Raw genomic sequence first — 12,766 nt, 5'->3', positions numbered from 1 at the left:
TACATATACAGACACATCCTAATTAGAAAGTCAGTCTTCTGATGATGTGTATTTAGAGATTGCAAAGATTTTGCTACAATACATCTTCGCTGTGATACATAAAATTCTGTGATGAACATTCTTACACATACATCACTGCACATGTCAATGATTATTTTCTTAATCTAGATTTGAAGAAGTAGAATTATTAGTTTGAAGGATATATATTTTAAGGTTCTTCATACATGTTGTCAAAGCACCCTTTAAAAAAGATTACAAGTTTCTTTTTTACCATCAATGTGAACATATGTCTTAATTATTCTGAAATAATCTCAGTCTTATAAAAAACCTGTAAGGATAAAGGACTCCAATATGCCCTTTAGAGAGTTTTCATTTTAAAAATTTTACCATATTTACTTTATAATTCTCTTGCTCTCTATGTATGTGTGTGCCTATCTCCCTCTCTATATATAAAGATATGTATATGTACATGTTTGTATTCATATTTATTTATTTATATGTATGTATACTCTGTGCATCATCTGAAGTTACAGACATAATGTCTCCACCCATAAACACTTCAGAGTGAACTTCCTAAGAACAAGGACATTGTCTTACCAAATGGTAATGCAATTACCAAAATCAGGAAAGTAACACGAACACATGAAATGAAAATAAATCTTACTGTGAAATCTATCAGAGAAACTTTGGATTATTTATTATAAACTAAAATCCACAGATTTTTATACTAATTTCTCATCCAAATCTTATGATGGTTAATGTTATGATTTACTCCTCAGTCTAAAATATATGTTTAATAATTATTTATGATCTACACTACTTGTAAAATATTAATGGAAGTAGTCTGTCTGCATCTGAAAAGACTAAATGAGAGACCATTTTTTAAAAAGCAGTTTTATATTAAATTCAGAAACACTGCCAATTGAGCAGAGAAACAGTTCAAGACCGTGATCTACTGGAGTACACATTCAAAGAGCCATTCAGCCTTTAACAACAACAGGAATCATATATAATTACCACATGCATTATCCAAAAAGTGTTGCGTAGGAAATCTTGAAAATAATTTGTAAGCTCTTAAAATTATGTGGGCTAAGATTTTACACAATGAATTTTCTTAGTAAAATTTCCCTCCTTACCTCCCCCACTCCTCTGGGTTATAGGCAAAGTCAACAATAACCCAAAATGAGCACAATACCTCCGCCAGTGAGAGAGCAATTAACAACGTTTGTACACATGCATGTATACAAATACCATGGTGCACATAATGTCACTGCAAACAGCTTAAAATCTATTTCCAATTTTAAGGACAACAAAAGCAAAAAAGCCTGATTTTGCAGAAAATCAAAGAGGACGCTGGATACTCTATCAAAACCAGAGTAACTAACTACATATGCACAACGTATTTTCCGTATACAAATACAGAATACTTTTTCATTCAAGTGATATAATTTTACTAAAAACTATCAGCCTCATCGACTTTCACTTTTCCACGTAAATGCAGAACACTCTGAACCGTAAGAACAGTGTATTTATTTTATTTTATATTTTTCTCGGTACGCGGGCCTCTCACCGTTGTGTCCTCTTCTGTTGTGGAGCACAGGCTCCGGACGCGCAGGCTCAGCGGCCATGGCTCACGGGCCCGGCCGCTCCGTGGCATGTGGGATCTTCCCCGACCGGGGCACGAACCTGTGTCCCCTGAATCGGCAGGCGGACTCCCAACCACTGCGCCACCAGGGAAGCCCAAGAACAGTGTGTTTATTACTCATCATATTAGATTTCTGATTTATGAGAGCAATGAGACCAGAAAGAATCTAAGGGATTTTTTCCTTACCATCAAGTACTTTTTTTAAAGGCTAGCATTACCTTCCCATTTTCCTTTTCTTTGCCCCAATAAACCTGTCCCCTGCTGCCTCCCTGTCTTTTGTCATAAATAGGAGCCGTATCAATATGCCTTTTGTTTCTGTTGGTCGTGCCTGTCATGTTTTAATCTGCCATTACCTGTGCTCTGAGCATTAACAATGTAAACATTCAAGTCACTGCCAGAGTCTTGGAAAGCGAACACTTCCAGATACATATCAGGAAAAGAACAGAGCCCACAGTTCTCTCTAGGCCAGCAGATTTCTACCTGGCTGTCACTCCAACTGCTCAGGGAAGCAGAATGGAGAACTCTCTAGGGAAGTCTGGTTCACTCTGAGAGGCAAGTAAGAATCACCAATGGTTTCCTAACAAAACAGCATTCTGTCATTACTTGTCTCCTCTCTGATAATTAACTGGTTTGCAACTGCTTAAAATGCCAGGACTGTTTCTATAAGGCTAGAAGATAGCTCATAATTGCAATAAGAAATAAAAAACCATATTGCTAGAAAGAGTCTTGTAAATACCATGGCCCGAAGACATCTTTATATGTGCTCTCAGTGTTATAACCACAGATAAATTGGAGACATCTTTCTATTAATAGAGCACAAAGTGCCTGAAAAGCATATTCTTGTCAGAGGATTTTAGTCAACCAACAATACTGTAAAGTAATTTACCTTTACCATAGATTGGGATGTCACCTTATAGTAACATCTAGAAACAAATTCACTATAAGAACAGACACATAATATTCTAGTTATTTTCCTGCAGAAAAAGATTTAGCATTATATTTTCTGGTAACAAAGGAAGTTAAGACAGAATTGTTATATCCAGATTACTGTGCTCAGTGAGAAAGGAAAAGTCTAATTCTTTATAAATTTCTTTCACCTATCCCAAATACAAAGTTAGCCAGAATTTCCAAAATAGTTAGAAGCTGCACATTTCCAGAAATGTTAAGAGCTATTCCCTGGCCAGGAATTCGGCTCAGACTCATGTACCGGTTTATACTGCCACAAGCATAACATATGTGTCAGAAGGAAAATTCTGCAACTGACCTTTGCATTCTAGATGCTATCATATATTCAACCTATCTGTGTTATAGAGAATACGGGAGACGGTTTCACTGATTAAATACCGGTTACCTATTGAGTTTAATTTGTAATTGGCAATACCCGAAGCTAAGCAATAGCATTTTTAAACAAATCTGTAAACTGATCAGAATATATTTTTTAGTGGAGTAAGAAAATAATAAGGTAAAGTTTAGCTTTGGAAATCCTGTATTATAATTTTACTTAAACTACACTGAAATTACCCTATTTCAAAACAGAAACAGTTGTTTCGGATACATTTTCCGTGAAGTATACATGTACCGTATATTAGTAATTCCCATATTTAAACACACAAACTACACGTATTCCAAAAAATTATATGAACTTTATTTGCTCTTGTAAAAGCCAAGTTTAAGGATCCCATTTAATAAAGCAAAGGGCTTCTGTTCATTTCAACACCAGTCTTTCACTTCTTTAAGTGCTCATTTGAAAAAAAAAACAAAAATAAGTAATTTGGGAGGAGGAAAAAAACCTCATCAAATTCTCTCGCCTACACACCATTTCAAGAGAACATTTAACTCACAATATCTTGGTCAAACCATGTGACGCTGGAACCATACATCATCCCTTCCAGCATCTCAGTGTCCCTTCAGCACTAATTCTGCAGGCGGGAAGCCAGACACCAGGGCACCACGACTTCTCCCTACAACCCTCTCCATCAAAACAGACCTGTCTCCCTCCTCTTTGCACCAGCTGCAGTGTGACTGGGCTTCCCGAATCATATCTTATTGTTTATAATGAAGGTGCTGCATTTGATCTAATTACTTTTCATATTTCTTCCTTCAGGAGAAAGAATATTGTCCCAGGGTATTCTGCTTTGCTGGTGCTGAAATGGAATAAGCAAAGCAAAAGGAAAACTAATATTCATAAAAGAATTTCCGCTGCTTTCTGGTCACTCTTCATCATCTTTTTTTGAAACAGAAGATGACAAATAAAATTTCAAGGATCTACATATACATTGATAAATATTTGTTGGATGTGATTTTGTATCTCTAATTTCCTGCTAAATGCATCTAAGTTGGAAAAAAAAGTGAAAAAACTCTGGATCAGTAGAAAAGATTTTCTTGTTTATTTTTTAATAAGACAGTTTATTTGTAGGTATCTACCCCTACGCTTAGTACTTCTCTGATGTCTAATAACAGAACCTCACCTAAGCCTGTTATTATTTAGCACCTAGTAATACAGATGTTTTGAGATAAGGTTAATCATTTAACTTTTTCAGAAAAGCTATTATTAAGAAAAAAGAACAACAACAACAAAATGGTGAGCTGGATTTTTTAACCCTCTCATCTTTTAATAATACAGTGTCTGCTTTGTACTAGTTTGACACATAGGTTTATAGGAAGTCTATTATAATAATATTTAACAATCTATCAGGCAACGCCTAGCCCAGGGGTCTCAAAGTGTGGTCTCTGGACCAACATCATCAGTATCACCTGGAAACTCCTTAGAAAGACAAATCATTGGGGTCCACTCAGATCTACTGAATCAGAAACTCTAGGTGGGGGCCAGTAATCTGTGTTTTAATAAGCCCCCCAGGTGATTCTGATGCACCTAAGTTTGAAAACCACTAGCCTAGTATTAATACGTAAGTGGGCCTTATTTTTTATTTTATTTTATTTTTTTTGCGGTACGTGGGCCTCTCACCGATGTGGCCTCTCCCGTTGCAGAGCACAGGCTCCGGACGCGCAGGTTCAGCGGCCATGGCTCACGGGCCCAGTCGCTCCGCGGCATGTGGGATCTTCCCGGACCGGGGCACGAACCCGTGTCCCCTGCATCGGCAGGCGGACTCTCAGCCACTGCGCCACCAGGGAAGCCCGTAAGTGGGCCTTAATAAATGATAAATTAGAAGGAAGAGGACGAGAGAGGAGGAGCGGAGGGAGAGAGTGTGTGCAAGAGAGAGAGGGAGCAACCCTCTAACACCATATTCTAAGAATGGAGAAAATGCTAATTGTGCAAACATAATACACAGGAGGCTTCAAAGTAATCACCTTGTTTATTGATTATTTGTGACATGGCTAACCACTACTTACTTAGAGTCGTCTAACTCTTAGATACATAAACGCTTTTTTCTTTTTTTGAGAATGTCATTTAAGGCTCTTTATAGACGATTCAGGGAGATGAGGTCATAGGCCGATTTCCCATCTCCAGTACTTACTCTAGCTGTGTAACCTTCACACAGTACTTGACCTCACTATTCCTTAGCTGCATGTCTGAGAAATTGGGGTGATGCTCATGGTGCTTTCCCTACTGAGCTGTTATGAGGATTAAATGAGTCAGTGTATGTACAGTACTTAGAAAAGAGCCACAGTAAGTAAGCACTCCATTCACAGTGACCTAGGCCCTGAGCTTTAGAGGGTCCTGCTCTGGCTCCCTTTAACTGGGCCCCTTCCCACTGAGCAGTGGTCTGCAGAACACAGGCAACGTGTCCACCCAGAATTTGTCCCATCCTGCTCTCCATTTAAAACACTGGCCGTTGCCCCAAAGTCTGGAATTCTACCTAAATGGTCCCAGGCCTGTGTCTGGAAACTATGAGGCCCCCTGTCTCCCTGAGGGTGGACCAAGAAGCTGGTGTACTTACCCAAAGGCCTGAGGAGTGACCAAGCAGTGGCCAAGGGGTGTCTGGGGCAAGACATGTGGGCAGAGCGTAAACCAGAGGGCTGGGGTGTTGTAATGTGGGTGCCTGACATTAAGCTTCTGATTACTGAGGCATCTGTTGCAAAGACATCTATCTCAAATAAGCACATTGCCAGCTGTATGACACACTACTAGTAAAACAACTAGATAAGAAAGCAGGTCACCCCATCCGTGAAGTTCCCTGGATAACTGACCGCTTGAATAATTCTGTTTTTCCCTTCCCGTGCCGTAATTCCCACTCTTACGTTTTAAACTTGCCAATATTTTTGTAACCGTGTATGGTGACAAATGTTAGCTAGACTTACTGTGGTGATGATTTTTGCAACATATACAAATATCAAGTCATTATGTTATACACCTGAAACTAATATAATGTTATATTTCAGTCATAACTCAACTTTCAAAATTAATTAATTTGCCAATAAAAAGAGAAACTGTGAAACCCTAGGCACCCCACCTTTGACCCCAGTAAAGGAAGAACCCCAGGTCCCCACACCCCCATGCCTGTGACCTTGCTGTGTGGCCCTCAGGTGTGCTGTGTACCCTCTGGTTCTTGCAAATAATACATCTTATCTTTCAGATTTCTCTGACAGTGGCTGCTGAGGTGCATTTTAGATAATAAGAACCACACGGGTCAGTCTAGCCACAACATTAGCTCCAGTCAGAGAAACATCTATGGGGGCTGCCACAGTGGTATGGACCCCGGTAAGTGATTCAGACTTTCCCAGCCGACAGTATCACTGCCAACAGGCTGAGACAGACACAAAACAGGTGTCCAGCTGCATGCATGAGAGACCTCTCCCAGTGCCAGACAGAACCAAGAACGGGGCTCCCAATCACTCCCACTCCCACACTGGAATGAATAAGTCTAAGTAGTTCAAGCGTTCTGAATGCCAAGCTGGTGTTCCCCATCACTATGAAAATATTCTTGTTAAGCCTGGTTAACAGAACGTATTTTATTTACCAGTCTTCTACATTGGTTTATGAGTTTTAAATAATTAGGTAAATGGTATGTGGACTTCCATTTATACCATTGCCCCGGCTCCACAAAAGTTAGGGTTGTTCGTAAGTATAAAAACAACAGCTAAAGTTAAAAATATCAAAATAAGATGGTTCCATGTCTCTTTAACATCCCTGTTCTTTATTAGGGGTTTTATACCAAAACATAAATATACCTATCTCCAATATGACTATATAAAGACATATATCCAATATGGCTGCAATGCAAATATTTCTGACCAATGCATTACTGATATTCAGTAAACATGTACAGTCCACTTCCAAAAAAAAATGCTGCCCATGTGTATATATGGCAGAGGCAAAAACAAGAAAGGCAGCAGCTCTGTGGTATATTTGTGTAAGAAAGACCAGTGCTCCCAGACCACAGCCTGCAGTGACTTTTACTGGACCCCAAAACGACTGTGCCAAAATGGTGAGGTGGAATCTGCAGAGACCTCACCCAGGCACTACCTGGGATCCTCAGAGTTCAAAATGGTAAACCCTACAGCCACTAAACTCCCCCCACGTCCGTCACCTTGTATAATCCTCAACATAATCCACCAGCCACAGTAACATCCTCTTTCCCTTACTGTCCTGACCAAGGACCTGTCTTCCCAATACTACTACCCTTCTTTTCAAAGCCTTTTCACCGAGTTCTCTAGGAGACTTACTCTGCTTTTAAAAGTCCCTAGCACTCAACCTCTTCAGAGAATCCACCCCCGCCTGCCGGGTCTTAACTAGAATCTGGCTCCATCTACAGGACAGTATGTGCACTGCAGCATTTGAGTCAGTTTTCCTAAACCCTACCGCTACTACTAGAACGCATCTCTTCCACTTACAGGTAATAAAACCTTTTTATCCTTGAGCGAAGCGATTCTGGCACAACTGCCTTCATTTCCAGCACTCCTCACCCACCTCCCGCCCCACTCCCAACACATTAGTGTTGTCTACAGATGCTATTCAAAATGTTGTCTACAGATCACCTACTTTTTGCAACTGATTCACAAGGCAGTAACTACAAAAAACTGAAAGTAAGCATTTAGAATTTTACAGCAACCTGACATCAGTGGAATTGTGTTCGAACAAGGTGTTGTCGAACTCACGTGCTGAGACACACTGGCACTAGCTATATCCTCGTATAGGTGTTTTTCTACCAAAAGTGTTGCCCAAACTTTAATGTGCACGTAAATCACTTGGGGAATCTCATTAAAAATGCAGGCTTGGTAGTCTGGGGTGGGGCCTGAGAGTCTGCATTTCTAATGAGCTCCAAGCCATGCTGCTGCTGCTGACCCACAGGCCCACTTTGAACTGTGAGGCTTCAGACAACTGAATTAGGGGACTTTCTCCAACCAGCCATGCTGTTTCATACGCCTGTATTTTGCAAATCTTTCTCAAATATTACAAACTAAACCTCTGCACTTACTAGATTGCCTCTGTTTAGAGCCACAGGCTACTCACAGGCTGTGTGCAACCTTGGGAAAGTTAATTAACCTCTGTGTGCTGCAATCTCCTCACCGTTAAGTGGGGAACAATAAGCCTAAGTACCCCACAGCTCAAATGGGTTAATTAATGTAACAGTTATTAGCGTAATTCTTGGCTTATGTCAGTCACTTTAATTTTTAAATTTTTTATTCCTGCCTTATCCATTTGGCAAACTTCTGTTCCGCCTTAAAGTCTGCTCAGGTATCACTTCTATGAAGCTATTCTGACATCCTCCCACCCCAAAGTGAGCCACTCACTCTTTTGTGTCCTTAATACACTTTATAATCTAACTCTACAGAGATTTTCCTGCCTGAGTATAATTTAATTATTTCCATGTTTCTCTCTCATAACCTAGTGTGCATGTGTTGAGAGCAAGAACTTTCTTCATCCATTTCTGTTAACCATAACACCTAGCATGTTGACTGTCAAAAATAAAATCTGTCTGTGAATTTTTGATGTGAATTATTATGAACCAACCTTACAGAGTTTTCTAGGCTACAGGATGAACAAATGTTATAAAATATTATCATCAAAACCCAGAAATGTCATTGTATTTTGTTGGGAAGATTTTCTCTCTCAAGAAATAAAAATCAATCATGACAAATCATTTTAAGCTACTTATATAAGACTTAGGACTCTATGACAATTACAAATCATTTATTTTTATGGTGAGAACAAGAAGAAAGGAAACATGGGAGCTGCTTTTAACCAGGAGTCTTTGGGGATGCAGTATGTGTCTTTTTTAATGAGCAACACTAAATGTATAGTCTTAGAATTAAACTTTCTAGATATTTTCTCCATTTTACCAATAGGTATGAATTGACTAAAAAGTAGTTACTCTAGCATAAATAAAAGGAAATGCCATCCAGCAAATTATCTGAATTAGTCCTTTAAAAGGTCCTTATTCTTAAAACGAATGTAGCCAAATAGCAGTTTTTGAGTAAAGTGTAACTTCTCAATAACATTTAGGGGTAAACGGAAAACACTATCTCCCTCCTCTATCCTCCTGAAACCCACTCCAAGCTCTAGACACCGTAGTTTTCTGAAGGAAATGAGGACAGGTTAAAGAAGTAAGAATCTTTTCTTTTTTTTTTTTTTGCGGTACGCGGGCCTCCCACTGCTGTGGTCTCTCCCATTGCGGAGCACAGGCTCCGGACACGCAGGCTCAGCGGCCATGGCTCACGGGCCCAGCCGCTCCGCAGCATGTGGGATCTTCCCGGATCGGGGCACGAACCCACGTCCCCTGCATCGGCAGGCGGACCCTCAACCGCTGCGCCACCAGGGAAGCCCAGAAGTAAGAATCTTAAGAGTGAAGGCACATGCAACTATTTTCCTGAGAACTCCTTGCACATGTCTTTGAACGACCGTTTCATTATGTCATCTTGCCTCAGTCCTCTGCCCCAGTAGTGGAAAATGGTACAGGTAGATGCGTTTAGAAAAGAGCATAATTCAAGTTTTTATTTTCTTTATGTCTAAAGCTTTTCCACTTTATGTCTAAAGCTTACCTCTGTTTTTCAGTGGAGGCAGTGTAGGGTGTAGATCTTTATTACACTCATTCCGCTCTGTGCAGCATTCAATTGATCTTCTTTGATGAGGAATGGGCGTGTCCTAAAATCGAACCCAAACAGCTATTAGTAGGTTTCCCCTAAATTTCAAAGTCATACCATCCAAAACTAGTAAATTAACTCTATTTAGAGAAGTCACTTAAAATTCTGATAGTTTTATTCAAACATGGTGAAACTGATGTATTAGATAATTTCTTTCAAATCATCATGTATTATCTTACTGCAACTTTTGCATTTCAACAAAATTACTATTCTATTTGTAATAACCAACGTGTGTAGCGTAAACTGAGGAAGAAGGTTTGGCTTAATGCAATTAACCAAACTGGAATTTGAGCAAGATGATCTAATGAGTCACTAAACCAGAAGTTAACGGCAAAAATAAAATGAATATTTGATTTCTAAAGGAAGGAAGAATTGATCCAATGTGAATTTTCAAATTATTTTCCAAATTACTGAAAACAAGAGAGTAAAAAAAAAAAACCTCAAAACAATTGTTATATCTTGTTTGAAATTTGGCTGTTTGAAATCTAGCCAATGAAAGGTTACAAAGTAGAATCAAATCATCTTCCTTACCCGACACTGAAAATCTGAGCCTTCTAGTCCTAGACATCCAGAAGTGACCACAGGCATCCCAGAATCATCTTCTTCTATCATTGTGAAACAGTATCCATCTGTGCTAAAGACCAAACAGGCAAAGTAAGTGTGTGCGTGTGCGTGTGCGTGTGTGTGTGTGTGTCTATGGTAAAAGGAAATGAAGATGTTTATCACTTGCTTCATTACAAACAAGAAGAAAGTCAACACCATCGGTTTAAAGAATCCCCAAACTTCCTTTTATGAAAGTTGACTGACTTATCATAAAATATTTAGTAATATCTCCTCTGTCCAGAAACTTGCAAGAAAGAAGGATCCAAACTTTCCATATAACATATAAATTACTAACCATATACACTAAATGCTAAACACTTATTTTGGTCCTTCACAGGTATCACCTTCAGAAATCCACTCTAAGAAGAAGGCAGTACTATGCTTACTTTCTATATGAGGAAACTGAGGCTCAGAGACCTTGAGTAATTCTCAAAGGCTGTACAGCTAGTGAGAGGCACAGCAGGGGTTTGAACCCGTGCAGGTGAACATTTATTCTGGTTCTACTTGCTCTGAGGTAGTGAAATAAATTTATCTCTTACTAAGGCACACAGACTAAGGACAGGTAGGAGTTGGGATCAGCACAGCCTAAGTGAAGTGAGTAAGATTCCGCCATGTGGTACCCTCTGCTTCCGGGCAGGCATACGAAAACATCAGGCTTTGTGGTTGTCTTATTTGGGTGTGGGGTAAGGATGGACAGCAGAAAGAAGGGTTTTTAACAAGATCATGGTAAGGCAAAGAAACAATACTTTTCATTTCTGTCTGGTTTTCTACATTGAAAAGAACTTTCACTTATTCTATCTCATTTAATCCTCTCAACAACAATGAGAAGTGATACTATTTCTATTTTACAAATGGTTAAATTAAATTTATGAGAGTCTGACAAACTTGTACAAGGTCACAAAACAAAACAGTTACAGAATCAAGCCTTGAATCAAGGACTTCTTGCTTCATTTCCACAGGGATTAAAAATGAAAACCAAGGACTATTATATGTAGAACTATTTATAAACAGATACTACTGTCTTCACAAGCTCGGGTGATAAACACCCACAGACGCCCACTATAAGTCATAAACCACTACTGCATGTCTAAGAAATAAAGAACTAAAGTACTAACGTACTATCTATCTTTCTCTCATATATATCTATGTTCAGCACCCAACATAGATGTGACAACATAGTCCTGAAAGGTCATGGGAAGAAAGCTCTGAGCATGGTGATAGCCGTGATTTGTGTGTTGGTCTATTTTATGTTAGTGGTAGCGGCATTCTGCCATACATTAGCGCGTCAGTTATCATCAACACCCTTAGAACTGTTTACTTGGTTTGTAAGCCTCAAGCGATCCAAAACGCCTCAGTTTATAAGAACTAGCACAGCAAAGTTCAAACATACTAATGAATGGCTAGGAACGGCCAATGATAATAAATCTCTTTGTTAGACTAAGGTCAAATGCATGAATATTGCTGTAGGAGAAAGACTGCCTTGGAACAGCCCATGCTCTAAATTCTTTGGGGCTTTTTAGCCAATGTACTGAAATCGCTATGAAAATCTAAAGCATGTAAACGCCAAAGGCAATAAATAAAAGACCTGTCCCTTAGAAATTTACTTTAAACAATATAAGCAAACAATACCCATGTGATTTTTTTTATCCCTTTCCTATACATTTGGACTGTATGTATAACTTACACTTCTCATCAAAAGTAAAATTCAGGAGTTAGGAATAAAGTCAGTTTAAGTTTCTGACACTAGGAAATCATAGAGCAGCTAGAAAAGTTTGATACAACAGGTTAAATCTAAAAAGACTAATTTCTCCTTAATCAGGAGGCCTCCTTAAATCAAAATCTGAGAATACAGAAATGTACTGTTAGGCAACTTGAAGAATCAAGAAAGAAGAGAGAAAGCTGGTAAAGCTGTTGGCAGGTTACTGTCACAATGTCCTGGGAAATATAAAGAAACATCAGGAAGAGTAAATTCAAGCTTTAAAAATGCACTCCCTCGTCTGTGAAGTGGGGGGAGCTAAGAATAAAAAGAGAGGATGGAAACTACATTTTTGGTGGAGAGTACGCTGTAATGTACACAGAAGTAGAAATAAAATGTTGCACACATGAAACTTATATAATGTTATAAACCAATGTTACTTCAATGAAAACTAAATTTAAAAAAGAGGGGATGGAGAGGGAGAGAGACCCTGGAAAGAAGAGTTGGTGTCCCATAAGTCATAAATTTGGATAGGAACTCAAATATGTAGTTGGAGGACAAGCAAAGAGGTAAGAGAACCATTTCAAGTGCATATTACTGACAAGAAAGCAAAAATAATTTATAAGCTTCTTACTGAAATTGCTAGCTACTAAGGGACATTAACTGGAAACCCGCAGTACACTTACAGAAGCTTAAGAATTACTTGAGAACTTTCAACTCTCGAGCAAGCACAAAGGTAAACACAGCTACGCTCTGGAGTCAAAGCTGATCCACGTCAC

The 12,766-nt window shown here is 39.0% G+C and overlaps 1 protein-coding gene across 1 annotated transcript in view; it reads right to left on the bottom strand.

Annotated features, from left to right (window-relative positions):
* The window catches only part of BMPR1B (bone morphogenetic protein receptor type 1B), a 162,478-nt gene that overhangs the window by 35,261 nt on the left and 114,451 nt on the right, over nt 1-12,766 (bottom strand). The window contains exons 3-4 of the mRNA XM_082653820.1: nt 10,220-10,322; nt 9,587-9,689 (exon numbers count right to left, since the gene is read on the bottom strand). Of these exons, the coding sequence (XP_082509946.1) occupies nt 9,587-9,689; nt 10,220-10,322 (206 nt within the window). The remainder of the gene's footprint in view (nt 1-9,586; nt 9,690-10,219; nt 10,323-12,766) is intronic.

Source organism: Grampus griseus (genome assembly GCF_964374135.1).
Source record: "Grampus griseus genome assembly, chromosome: 4".
NCBI classification, from domain to species: Eukaryota; Metazoa; Chordata; class Mammalia; order Artiodactyla; family Delphinidae; genus Grampus; species Grampus griseus.
The sequence above is the reverse complement of the archived record's forward strand: the minus strand, read 5'-3'. Positions and strand labels throughout refer to the sequence as shown.